This window comes from Etheostoma spectabile, chromosome 11 (assembly GCF_008692095.1).
Source record: "Etheostoma spectabile isolate EspeVRDwgs_2016 chromosome 11, UIUC_Espe_1.0, whole genome shotgun sequence".
NCBI classification, from domain to species: domain Eukaryota; kingdom Metazoa; phylum Chordata; class Actinopteri; order Perciformes; family Percidae; genus Etheostoma; species Etheostoma spectabile.
The window spans coordinates 5722007-5736063 of record NC_045743.1 but is presented as its reverse complement, the minus strand read 5'-3'; the positions used below and the strand labels follow the sequence as shown (position 1 = coordinate 5736063).

The following is a 14057-nucleotide window of genomic DNA, read 5'->3' as shown; positions in this document are numbered from 1 at the left end:
AATTGGCGCCCGCATAAACACCGGGGAGCTTTGCGAGACTGTTCAGCGATTTGGCCTATACCTTTAAGCAGTGCCAGCGGAGCAATGCATACAATAATGACTTTTTCTTTCTTTCTTTCTTTTTTAACTGTCAGTGAATAGCACAGAGTGAAAGTCAACGTGACAATGATCATGTTGTAAATTCAGATTAGTGCTGGTAAACTTATCTAGATCTAGGAATAGAAGGCATCATGCTCTCTCCTTTTTATTTGACAAAAACGCAGAATAAAATACATCCATATGTAAGCTTTTTAAGGAAAGAGCAGGTTGGGTCACACAGACAGAAGCACATGTACACACACACACACACACACACACACACACACACACACCACACACACACACACACACACACACACACACACACACACACACACACACACACACACACACACACACACACACACACATAGCTGCAACAAAATCAATCTTTGGCTTTGCAGTGTCTGACTGTCGCGCAAATGCACTGCTGCAAAGATTAGCGTCTGCCAGTACCCCCGACCTGTGAGGAGGCGAGGGCCCGTTCATCGTTGCTTGCAGCTTTAATCAACTCATTATATTAGAAGTATTATATTTGTCATCTCTTTAGGATTTTATTATTATATTGTTTTTCACTTTTTGTGTTTTAATACTTGTTTCATAAAAAAGTTTTTTGTAAAGCACTTTGAGCTGCATTTACATGTATGAAAGGTGCTATATAAATAGTTTATTCTTATTCTTCTTATTATTATCATTATTATTATTGTTATTATTATTATTATTATTGTTGTTCTAACTAATAATTGGTGTCCAATGGTTTTTTTCTGTTTCATTTGCTTTTTGGACAATGAATGACTTCAAAACTTCAAATCATTATTATGCACTAAAACTTGGATTTAGCTTTGTAGTGTCAAACTCTGCACACACATCATTCTGAACAGTGAAGCTGAATAACCCCTTCAAAGTCGCAATAACTCCAAAGCATTTTTAAATGTGAAGAGGGACCAGCAACAAAGCTGTCAAATTCTTATATCTACAGTAAGTGTATAAGAGATTTCTGTAATTTGAAACACGATCATGAGTTTGTCTGGTTTAAAATGTTCAGCCACAAGGTGGAGGGCTTCATCTGCCTGCCTGTTGGTACTACCTGTAGGCATACTAAGCTGCAGAAAAGCAAGCTTAACTAAATGCCTAAAAAAAGGTTTCAGGCAAAGTCATTAAAAAAAGCTGTAATGCTCAATACCTAATGTTCATTGCAATAGTAATACATTTGTCAGTTTATTCTCTTTACTATGTCCTCTAAATCATTAACTATTATCCTTCCTTCAGCATGAACATTTATTCTTGTTAAGTGTCATGGTTTGGTTTACCTTGCAGATCTAATGGTCAGAGTAGGGCCAAACTGAAAGAAGGATATGACAACAAAATCTTAACCCAAGGTACACTTACTAGGGTTTACCAGGATTCAACTAAGATTTTTTTGTTTGGTCAAACTACGGTACTGTTTCCATAATTGAAAGGCATGCTCTGCGCCCTGCTACGCTCTGCTAAGCTATGCTAAGAACCACTACAACTACTATTTCTAGTCATAGTTGTGTGTCTTAATTGAAGCTGTTTGGATGAGCAGCAGTTGAAAGAAAACACTTTTAAATGTTGCCAAACTTTAACTTTAAATTTGATTTCAGAATGTTATATACTACACAGAGTGTATTGCTTATGTGGAACTAAATGAATCCCCTTCACGTATGTAGCCACCAAAAACAGTGAATTAAAATATGATTCAGCCGCAGGTGTCACATGCTGCTTCCCGGTAAAGCAAGCAGTATTGTCCACGTCTTAAAAGGAAATGATCCCAGAGACTACAAGTGCTCATGTCTCTTATCTGTGGTGATGTAGTTAAGGAGGTCAATCGCTGTCACGATGCCAAACACCATCTGCTTCTGACAAGTTGACCCATCAGCTTTATCTGGAGAGAGGCAGTAGACTGTAGTTACTGACATCACTTGTATAGAAGAAAACTGAAAACAGAGCAGGAGAAAGATGACTGCAGTACATTTGAAAGACTACTGTATTTATGAATTTGTTACGGAAGCTAACAGGAAAAACACAGTAAAATGCATCTTCCCCTTTGCTTCAAGCAAAACAGAAAAACAGTTTGGGAAATTCACTTGTTCAACTTCTGCTGCTGGAAGGTTAGATGTCTTAAATCTTAAATTTGCCTATGAGCACATTTAAAGCAGAAAAAACAATCGAATTGAAGCTGCAATTGAAGCCGTCCTGACTACCGCGTGTCGACTTCTGTTCAGCAGGGAACGTCTGCTGCATGTAATCCCTCCTCTCATTTCCTGCCACCTACTCTCTTCAATGAAATGAATGCAAAATGCTAAGGAAAATTTTGTTCAAATAAATAAAGTATATTACTCTGAGTGTGATCATGCACCACCACGACGAAGTGGTCTGTTTCAAGGATTTGGGACAGCTTCCCCAGGTTGTCTGCCGGGTGCACCTTAGAGCGTTGTGTTGAGAGATTAGACAGTCATGTAAACATGTTAACTTTGAATGCATGTGATGTTAGTAGTATACATAGAGTATGTGTTTCTACTGACTGACCTGTTTGTAATGCTTACAGAGCACCTTGCTGACAGCATCAGAGGGTTTGGCCTTCCCGGCCGACACACAGGACAGGATGGTTCTCAGAGTCACCATACCCTGGATCACACTGTGGAAAACCACATATCAAACTCTGCATCACCGGCTGATCCTCTATTAGACACAGCAGCTAGTGACACACATTAGAGTGTAAGCTTCTGTCTGTATTGCTGTAAAAATATCTGTATTCTGATTAATACCAGAAGTGGACATGACAAACTGTGTCTGCTTAATGTTTTGCATTTAATCATTTTCTACTGCCATTCATTTTTTTTTCTCATACTTCAAAAACTGGAGGTAGCGTATATAATGAGAGGAGGTCCAGATGAAAATGAATTGGGTCTGAATTGCCTATGAAAACAATGAACAAGCTATAAAAAAAGGTTATACTATCCCACATGCATTGGGTCATGTTGAAGGCTTAACAAATAATGGAGATAATTTATGGAACAAGAGGAGTGCCAGATGAATGTAAAGTAGGTCTGAAGAATGAGAAAGACATTAACAAAAATGCCCTTTTGAGAGGCTCCCTAAAGCTGTGCTTTGATTACTAGGGACCAAGTCATTTGTGTTAATAGCTTTCTTATTTTTCAGACCTACTTTATATTCACCTGGACCTCCTCTTGTTGCATGTACAATCTCCATTTTATGATTTCTGTAGTCTGGCTTAATTTAATGCCTAACTCCTGCTTAGTTTCCTGTCTTCTGTTAACATCTGACCCTGAGGTAAAGAATAACCCCTGTGGAATGTCTGGTATGCTGATGAACTTGTCTAAATATATGTTCAGCCTTTTTGTTTGCATTAAACAGTCTGGATCAGTTTGATACTGAAGGTGAATAATGTATATCATTTCTTGAAAAGATTTATACCCCAAGTTATCAACGACTGGCGCCTGGTCGAATGCTTTCTCTTTGAGGATATTGATGGTTTCCTGGCAGGACACAGATGCTAACACAGTGAGGGGGGCAGATAGGTTTAGACACTGGACAGTCATGTTCTGCCACCTTAAAGAGAGGAGAGAGAGAGAGAGAGAGAGAGAGAGAGAGAGACAAATGAGTCATCTAACACTTGGATCGGTGGCCCTGTTAAATCCTCATTCTTGACTTTCTCACCAGGGTTTGAAGTCCATCGGCTCCTCAAGGCTGAGGAACCCCTTCTCACACATCCACTTGTCACTCAAGAATTTTGACCTGGAGGGAGCAATGTGTTTGATAGTAAAACAAATTAGAAGTTGCTTTGGTTTGTGTCACATTAGATTTGGTCAGGCTTGAGTTTTAGTGTGCTGTGTGTGTACCTGAGCCCGGTGCACCAGCCTTCTGGACTAAAGCCCCCTTCTTTCTTTTTGCCCCATCTGCTCTGCCGACAGCAGAAGCCGGTTGTTTGTTTTGTTTGTTTGTTGTTCTTTTTTGCATTTGTATTATTTAGTCAAACCTCATATGCATATTTTGACAATAAATTATTTAAATTATAAATTATAATTTGTGACCTAGAGCCAAGTTTATGACACTAGTAAGTTGGGGATAAGTTTAAAGATTTTGTGTGTGTGCTTTGCTGCTGGACAAGGGCTTAAAGATGCTGACGTGAAACTGCAACATCTCTGGTGTCGAGGGGGCGTTGGTTGTGTGTCATCCCGTACCAACCAGACCCTTTGGTTAACTGCCAAACTATTGTAAAGGCACAGCCTCAGGGAGCCCATTGCATGGCTGAAGACTCAACGTCCTGTCGTCTAAATAGTTCAGTTCACTAGTTACATAATCAGTTCGTAGTGGACAATTATCAATGGTGGACGAGCAAATTGAAGCACCAGATTAGTGATCATCACACACAGTGTGTATTGTAAGCAGCTCACTTTCAGTAGAAGAGAACTAAAATATGTGTGCTGCACAAGGAGATACACATAATTATATCACAGTGTTACATGCAGGTAAACAAAGAAAAGGATTACATTGAGGCTTTGGTGAATCGAGTGCAGTACAATCAGCACCATGTACCTTGGCTGTTGAACGCTCCATGTGTAAATTATTATTAAGTTAGGATCCAAGAGTTCAGTAAATTTGTCTCTTACATCTCTTACATATAATTGCGGACGGAGTCGGGCAGGATGACCACACAGCGCTGTCCCGCCTCAAGCTGCCGAGCCATCTTTACTGCTGCTGCCATGGCTGAGCCAGAGCTGCCGCCTGCAGTAAAACAGGAAAAATATAATAACAATAATAATAATAATAATAATAATACATTTTATTTGTAATGCACTTTACATTTAAACAAATCTCAAAGTGCTACAGGTAAGATCATAAAAAAGCAAGGTATGAAAAAACATCAGTGTAAAATATCAATAAATAGTGCGACGACATTTTTGTGCAAGGTTAAAACTCATTAGTTCTGCTAAAAAGAAATGTTTTTAGTCCTTTTTTAAAAGTCTCAAAAGTCTATGGTGCCCTTAGATGGTCAGGGAGGGCATTCCACGTCCAAGGAGCGGCAGAGCAGAGTGCACGATCACCCATGGTGCTGAGCTTAGTTCTGGGGAGTATGAGGCGGTTGGAGTTGTTTGAGCGGAGGGATTGTGTTGTAGTGTGAGGGATGAGTAGTTCTTTCTGGTAGGGGGGGGGGGCTTTCCATAGATGCACTAGTGGGTGAGAAATGAGACCTTATATTCAATCCTAGCAGAAACGGGAAGCCAGTGAAGTGAGTGGAGAATGGGTGTGATGTGGTCGTACTTTCGCACTCTCTTCAGGATCCTTGCAGAACTGTTCTGAACATATTGCAGTTTCTCTTGTTAGGGGATCCCGATGAGAAGTGCGTTACAGTAATCCAGTCTGGAGGAGACAAAGGCGTGGACAAGTTTTTCAGCATCAGCTAAGGTGAGTGTAGAACGAAGTTTTGCAATATTTCTGAGATGATAGAAGGAAATCTTGCAGAGTTTTTTGATATGGGCTTCAAAGGTGAGTTGTGGATCAAATCTTACACCAAGATTGGTAACTGTTGTGGAGAGGGGAATGTCTTGACCAGAGATAGTTATACCGGTTATGGAGGATGACTGGACTTGATGTGAGGTGCCAACAAGGATTGCCTCGGTTTTGGAGCTGTTTAACTGGAGAAAATTGCGTTTCATCCACACCTTTATCTACTCCAGACACATTATATACACAGGGAACTACTAAGTGCAGTGCAATATACAATGCAACAGTATCACTTGGTCAGTGACCATACCGCACAGAAGACCCTCTTCTCTGATCAGCTTGCGTGACATTGTGAACGTCTCCTGGTCGGTCGATTTATACCACATGTCAACAAGCTGCATAGGTTTGTAGGGGAGAGAGCAACAGAAAGAGACATGATTTTTGCTCTGTGTGCAGAACAAATGACAATTTGCACATTCAAATGTACTCGTGCGCAAGCACACTCACAGATCTGTCCAACACTGTGGGGATGAAGTCATATCCAATGCCCTCCACTTCAAAGGAAGTCTTATTTTCGTTAGATCCAACCAGAATGGAGCCCTCAGGGTCCACAGCGACTATCTGACACAAACATGACAACAGTGTTGAGACTGGAAACACATAAGTAACGTTATCTGTACCTCACCACACAAATCTCTTTTTAATCATAGATTTAGCTAAATAAAACATGTTATAAAACTGTTCTTAATAAGGTGTGTGTCTTGCCTTGACATTGGGGCATCTCTCCTTAAACTTCCGAGCAACACCAGTAAGTGTACCGCCTGTGCCGGCTCCCGCCACCAACATGTCCAATTTACCTGAAAAGAAAAAGAATCAGCAAAAGGAGATTCATTTTTGGACAGCAGTTATTGGAAAGTGCCTCAAGGACAACTTTTGTTTGTTCACCATAAATCTACACAGGGCACCTATAATTCTTTAAATGTGTCCAATCCATTTGTAGGTCTTCTAAGGGACTATATCACTAAGCTACGATACACTGTGTTGACCTTAATCTTGTATCTGTCAAACAGAACAAACCATCACACTGCTCCAGTATCTCCTCAGCCGTGGTGTCGTAGTGAGCCAGAGGGTTGCTGGCATTACGATATTGGTCGAGGATGAGCGAGTTGGGGATCTCGCTCTTCAGACGCCAAGCCGTGACTATGTGAGACTCTGGTGAATCAAAAGCTGCAGAAGAAGGCGTGCGCACTATTTCTGCCCCGAGAGCTCTCAACACATCAACCTAAAAAAAGACAGTGAGATCCAATTTCATTTTGCCAAATGTCCCATATAAACCACTAGTGATCAAATAAAAGAACTGCAGACCTTCTCGTTGCTCATCCTCTCAGGCATGGTTATAATGCAGCGGTAGCCTTTAACTGCAGCTGCCAGGGCGATGCCGATGCCTACAGGCAGCCAGAGGATGAGGTTTTAAGCAACCTGCCATGTTTATGTTACAATTTTGTTTTCTACGATCTTGCCTCAACAACAACCTGCTTCTACATCTTTCTTCCAAAGTACCTGTGTTGCCAGAGGTGGGCTCAATGATTGTGTCTCCTGGTTTGAGGATCCCGGCTCTCTCAGCATCTTCCACCATCCGCAGGCCAATCCTGTCTTTAACGCTGCCTCCTGCATTGAAGAACTCGCACTTGGCCACTAAATAAAACAAAGTACTGTCACCGAGTGATCCTGTAATACATGAAACGTATTTTTGCATCATGTAATTTTGAATCCTTGTTACAGAGCTAGGACAGATTTCCACCAAATTAAAACACATCAACCAAGACATTTCTGCATCATGAACCAACAGAACACAAGTTTGTTTCATGTGTGTAGTTTTACGATCTGTTACTGTGGTGATGTGTTGTTTCTGTTTGTGAAGATCATCTGCTCAATATGTCACAGTGAAAACAGGTGTGCAACATTAGTTCATCTAAGCAGTTAGCAAACTGTTATGACATTCAGGTAAAGTTGGTCCATTCATGTTCTTCTTTCTTCTTTTGAGAAAATGATTCAACAGCACTTCCTCATGATCAGTGTGTCCAGTTAGTAGCTTTTGATGATGTAAGAATAATTGGGCAAAGTAAGACATTCTTATAAATATAAATCTTTAACTTTTCAGTAAAGTAGAAGACATCTGGTGTTTATTAGGTACATTTTGAAATAGATTTGGATTTTTGCACATGAACCAGGTCCATTGCGCAACTACAAAGATAAGGCAGCTACAATTAATGCAACACATTTACCAAGTGCGCCAAACTGAATTCACATTCTCTGCTTTACACTCAGTTTGTAATTTAATAACCCACATCTAGCAAAACTCTGAACATTGGTCTCTACATTTCTACAGCATTGCCAATTGCTTTTTAACACATGTGAAAACACTTTTAAAAACAAGTTCACTTCAGACCTTGAGCAGTATTAACAGGCCACCGGTAAACAATGGAGGCCAACATCTACTGCACTTCTGTTGTCTGAGGAGTTTTAGAAGATTTTAAGAAAAATAAATGAATACCTTCCATCCCTTATTTGTATTGATAGTGTATAATGTTTGAAATACACATCCATACTTTGGATACCTGAGACACATTTGGATGCCTGTGAGGGTGTGTTTACTACATGTATGACAAACTTTATAGCAATCTACTGTGTTTTATTGTCAATACTATCAATGCGTAGTTGGTGCTTTGTGTGCTTATTCAAATTATGGTTTGTGTACTGTAGTGGGGGGAAACACAAAGAAAAAGAGTTTGAAGAGCAAGAATTTGCTTTTCTAACAGATACATAATGTTTTGCTGGTTTGGTGTGAGGTTTTGTTGTTAGTGTGTAGAGTTTGGCAAAAATTGCGTATAGTTTCAACGACAACAATCAGAAAAAAACAAAATCTGAAGTGAAGTCACATGAAAACAAGTACAAGGCCATTAGTCTCATTAAGCCATGGGAACAAACTAGAACTTCAATTTAATCAGTTAAAAGTAGTGTGAAAGAGATTTTCATAGAAGGGTTAAACTGATGTTTGTGGGAGGTTTCATCCTCACTGAAAGGAAATGCTGTACGGTACTATACCTACTGTAGCTGCATACCTGAAAAATGTACTGTGCTTTTTTCTTTAACCTGTATTTATTAAGGGAAGGTTCACTAAGAGACAGCCTCTCTTTTTACAGGATCACATTAACACAGTTATACACGTTCATACCTGGAGGCTGCAGTTCAACCACAGTCTGATCTGCTGGCCACTCCACTGCGCTGCTCTTTCACGTTCCCCAACCAGATTTTATCCAGTTGGTCCGGGGATTGAACCAACAACCTCCCGGTCACAAGCTCTCTTCTCTAACCTAAACCTCTTCTTCTCTAACACTGCTTTGCCCTGTGGGCCAAAAGAACAAGTCTTTACTTTTGCCTCAAACGAAATGCCGACACACAGTTGGCAACATAAAAGGCCAAAAGCTACATGATACCTTAATGTTCCCTTCTTAACAGCAGCTTCTTTATTTTAAGCAGGAAGCCAACAGGGACACAGACGTATAAAGAGCATCATCATCAGCGTCATTCAATATGTTTGTCTGCATGCCTAATACCCTGAGAGAAGTCAGTGTACTCAAAGACTGTTTAAGACTTTACTCTCTAATCTACTGCTGCTGAGCAACCATCACATCCAGCTAGCCAACTGCACACTGAAACTTCTCCACTTTCCTGGAAGGAAAACAATAATGCCGTTGTTGGGAGGAAGGAGTGTCTATACTTTTCTGAAAAGGGAAAACAGCATTTTACTCTCCAGTCCTGTTCATCTTCACCGTGCCAATTTCATCTCTAGCTATTTGCATGATAAGTATGCAGACAAGATTCAAACTATGGATATTTCTTCTTGGAACTGATGTAAATGTAAATGTAAATGTAACTGATTATCAAGTATCGCACCAACTTCCCATTTGTTTTTGTTTTTTTAAGGTTCTGACCTTTTCAAGGGCATGTACTTAAAAAAATATAAAGTTTAAATAAGTTTGTGCACTGATGTGGAGATTTTTTCATAATGGGATATGGGCCGTGTGTGTCATATTTATTTGACACTTATAGTTACTGGTTACTTTTTACATTAAAAAAAACATATGATATACCTATACAGTATGATATGATGCAGTACTATTCTACTAATCTACCCATTAGTACACAAAGTATCTAAAATTGGCTTCACATTGATGAATTACAACATTAAAATGCTTTTACATGTCTTTGTATCTGTATTTTCTGCAAAAGTACTTTTAACATTTCAATAACATTTTGCTGATAACACTTTGTAATTTAACTTAGGTAACATTTTGATTTCAGGAATCTTACTTTTAACTGGATATATTTAGATTATGGTATTTTTACTTACACTTCAGTAAAGAATCAGGCTCTTTCAGTAAATAATTAGACTTCTTCCACAACTCCAATATGTTAGTTTTGCAAGGATTACATGAAAGCTTTTACTCACAAATATCACACTTAAGTCCAAACTCCTTTGGAATTTTGTTCAAACGGACCAGAGGTGTGTGTCCAATTTTCCCGAGGATGTTGGGGAGGATGCTGGGGGGCTTGATGCTGTGATGGAGAGAAGAAGAAAAACTCACCATCAGTTTTCTGTAAATACAATACATGTTCATATTTACCCAATGATGAATACACACTTGCCTGTGGAGTATCCTAACCACTATTAAGGCTATTGCAAGCAACGTTTTTATGTGTGACATTCCAGCCAATGGTTTTGTCCAATTCACTGATCAACATGAACAACACACACTCATTTAATACAATTAACATCCCAAAAACTGCGATGGGATATGACCGTGGGCTCTTTTTGTAAATTGATGAATGTGTACCGTAAGCTAATGGGTGCATGCAAAGTGCATTTCATTTCTGAACATGGTTACCGTTTTGGGCCTACTGATTATATTGGGCACCTGAGCCAGAGCCTCTGTTTAAAGTGACTGTTTATTAAAAAAAAACATTGGGCTACACTTCATTTAAAAGGAATCTACGTAAGAGTGACATGTCACTGTCATGAACGTGTCAGAAATATTATAACCAAGTCATGAACATTTTTGGTTTTGTCATGACAAGTTATAGTTAGGGTTAGGTATTGAAAAGTTATCTCAATGATCCCCCCCGCTTTCGTCTGACAACTGGGCAGTTAGATAAGGGATCAAAGGCAGGTGCACGAGCCGGCGCACATCAGTATAAACTTACAATTCCTACAATGTCCTATACCATATTCTCTAGTTTTGTTTTTTTGAGAACATGAATAAACTGGAGAAACAGAGATGTACTCTTCACCGCAGCCGAGCTGACAGTGTCCCAGATATTCTGCCTCCTTGTTTGTTTCCCACGTCGGGGTGTTGGGTTTGACCTTTACTGGTGGGTCATGTCACTCTTATGTAGATTCCTTCAAGTAAAATGTTACCAAACCTTGTTGGAAAAGTCAGTTAAAAGTAGGAAAAGCCAATTTTTTTTTTTTTTGCTGCTCTTAATATTGCGTAACTGCAGCTGTAGTTATTTTGTGTCTATTTCCGTCCAAGAACTTTGCTCTAATGCAGGAGGGGTAGCGGGCCCTTTGCATGCCCAGGGGCCTGTTATCTCATAATTTGACCATACTTACACTACCAGCATTAGTTCAACATTAATTACTAATTTATTTTGCGAGCTTTCATTAACATGACTCTCACCGTTCTGGGTGGTTATGAGGTGACTCTGAAATAGGTGCACCCAGCTTCCATGTACATCTGCTGGGCAAATCAGGACGGATCCAGTTCCACTGATCAGCAGTCGCTTCTCCGTTCTCCATCTCACTGCTATCCTCAATCTCGTGGTATGATTGAACCAAAAACTTGACAGTCCTGTTCTTCATTTATAGAACACATATTAACACTCAACAGTTACAGCATCCCCATCCACACTGTAAGACTTTTGACCCTGAGTAATATCTGCATCTATCAGGTTAGCTGCATGTGGACAAAGAGTAGGAACATTGTCCAAACATATAGTTTTAGAAACAGAAGGCATAGCTTACCTGCAGCAGGCAGGTGTTACAATCAAACATGCAACATTAACAAAACCTTTACAATTCTAATGAATAAACAGCACTCTTGTTCTGCTTGAATCTTGTTAATAAACATTAGGGATCTCAGGGTTCATCTAAGCAAGAAGTCATTGACTTTTTAACAGATTTTAGGAAAACACAATAGAAATCATCCAAATGGGAACTTCCAGTTAACTTAGTAGCTATATAGCTATATATATATAAGTTTTCCTGCTGGTTGAAAAAGGGAAAATGAAAAAGGTTGAGGTTATAACTAGGCTGTAACTGTGCTTTAAGCAAATAGCTGTTTTTATTGTCTCTTACTGAGTTTTCTTCATGAACTCCCAGACCATCAAAATAAAACTATTTCACGTGTCACACTGCCTATTAACTGTAGCAGCAGCGTCTACTCTAGTGGGACGATGTGTTAACAGACTGGAACACTGTCTAATGAGTCAAGTACTGAGGAGAAATATTGACCCCCTTCAAAAAAAGCAAAGGATGTAACATACCGTATTATTGTTGGATTACAGCCACTACAGAGACAAGTGTTAATAGATATCAGAGCTCCCGAGTCAGAGGTGTGCCATGTTACAGATACCCCACCTCATAAAACGATAGAGCTATAGCCATGATTGGAAAAGCTCAACAATTTGTGTGTGAATCATTCAAAGCCACTGAGGGGATTTACTGTCATTAGATAACACAACAAAGACTCCTCATTCATGTCATGAAAGCACAATTCCGAGGCCACAGAGCTGCTGAACTACATTAAACAAAACTTGTTGGTGTTTAGGCATTTAGGTTAATTAGAGTAGAAAATAGGCAATGCTTCAAATGTTAACCACTTGTGGCCAAAGACTATATTTAGTATGATAAGGAAAAATGTTCTGATTAGTCAGTAAAGTATTGAACTCCGGTACGGGCATACTTTGGGCAAGTATCTAACAGCAGGCCTACACAAACACAATTAAATCACATGAAACATTACACTTATTGACTTGATCAAAGTCTAGGTTTAAAAAAAAAAAATTATGAGTAGACACCAATGACTTGATTGTGCTCCTTTTATTTTCTAAAACATGGTCATTTCCTTATCCTTCTATATTTAGTGAGCATCAAGAAAAAGTTACTATGCCTTTATAACATCTGGCACATTCTACCTAGAATAATCTGTGACAGATGTAATAAAGGCAGTTTACTTTTTTTTCTAAAGATGAGTGCCTTTGATTTTTTTCATCTTGCTCACTGGATTTGCTTATACCCCCTCCCAAAGAGCAACGCCTTACTGTATTTTCACAAAGACTAGCTTCAAGAAGCTCGTCAGTTCTTTGGTTTTCCATACTATATTTAGTCTTTGGGGACATGGGACCACTGTTAACCCATAATAACAGCGTCAATTTTTTTTTTCGTGAGATTAACATTCTTTTGACCTAGCAAACTTTTTTTTCACATGCTGTTGCAACAACTAGTAATGTAAGAAAAACTACAACACCACACCAGATGTAGCTGGACCGGAAACAAAACAACAAGCACATCGCACACACTTGTTTGGGCTTGCGAGCCGGCCAAAGAGTAGTAGTAGGCTCGTTCGAGATGAACTGCGCCTCGCCTGTGAAGTGGACGAGAGCAGGCGGCAGCAGCCGGGGACAAAAAGCTGCGGTAAAGTCTGAGAGTTTTTAGCCGATTCCAGCCACCTTTAGACTGGACAGGAAGTGACAAAAACACTTTGGTGCGATTCTGATTTAATAAAATATAATCAGACCCACATATCAGCTGGTACACAGTCTCTAGTTGTTTTAATTATGACAGAACAACTCTCAAAATGTTCTGCATGCAATCTGTTGCTGATTTTAATTAACACCAGACTGTAGATGATCCGTGATCTGAACGGGTTTAGTCTCTCTGACTTCTAAACGTCTTTCAGCCTCACAACATGTGTTCTGGACAGAATAAGTCTTTAAATCAGACAAATAGCAGTTAAAATCCCTCCAATTTAGAAACAATAAAAAGTTTATATAAAACGTCATCATGTTCAGTCGATTGTGAACCAATCAGCTGAGAGGCCGGCGTTTCCCAGCATGCTCTGGGTCCGCCTGGGTCCGCCTGGCTCTTGCAGTCGGTGAAATGCAACTGCGCCGCCTGCGTCTCAGACCTGCGGCCGCCTTGCTCTCGTGAGATTTCCGTTGCCCACGTGTGCATGACATCAGAGCAAGTCGGGATCAAATCGGACACAAATCTAACCGGCATGCAACGGGCGCCGATCCTCGGTGATCGATTCTGCGCAGACCTGGCTCATCTCGAACGAGCCTAGTGTTACGTTTTGAGTGGATGGTGAGCGCGAGACGCCAACACGGATGGCAACAAGCTTCTGAATGGAAAGATTTCTTAAAAG

At 39.9% G+C, this 14057-nt stretch overlaps 1 protein-coding gene across 1 annotated transcript; it reads right to left on the bottom strand.

The window, feature by feature from the left end:
* Positions 1–1653: 1653 nt before the first annotated feature.
* On the bottom strand, positions 1654–11491 carry cbsb (cystathionine beta-synthase b). The gene is made up of 14 exons (XM_032530322.1): positions 11310–11491; positions 10082–10188; positions 7129–7263; positions 6934–7013; positions 6646–6850; positions 6334–6425; positions 6076–6189; positions 5879–5963; positions 4743–4848; positions 3781–3858; positions 3538–3672; positions 2629–2737; positions 2440–2524; positions 1654–1984 (listed from the first exon to the last, which is right to left on the bottom strand). Exons 1-14 carry the CDS (start codon positions 11489–11491, stop codon positions 1878–1880), a joined length of 1620 nt encoding a protein of 539 aa, XP_032386213.1. The 3' UTR covers positions 1654–1877.
* Positions 11492–14057: the final 2566 nt, after the last annotated feature.

Excerpts from the sequence above, each read along its gene's own strand:
- cbsb (XM_032530322.1), bottom strand. The coding sequence starts at position 11,491 with ATGAAGAACAGGACTGTCAAGTTTTTGGTTCAATCATACCACGAGATT. Across the intron at positions 3,859-4,742 it reads GACTCCGTCCGCAATTATAT|GTCAAAATTCTTGAGTGACA; the intron begins GTAAGAGATGTA and ends TGCTCCCTCCAG. Across the intron at positions 2,525-2,628 it reads TCTGTAAGCATTACAAACAG|GTGCACCCGGCAGACAACCT; the intron begins GTCAGTCAGTAG and ends CAACGCTCTAAG.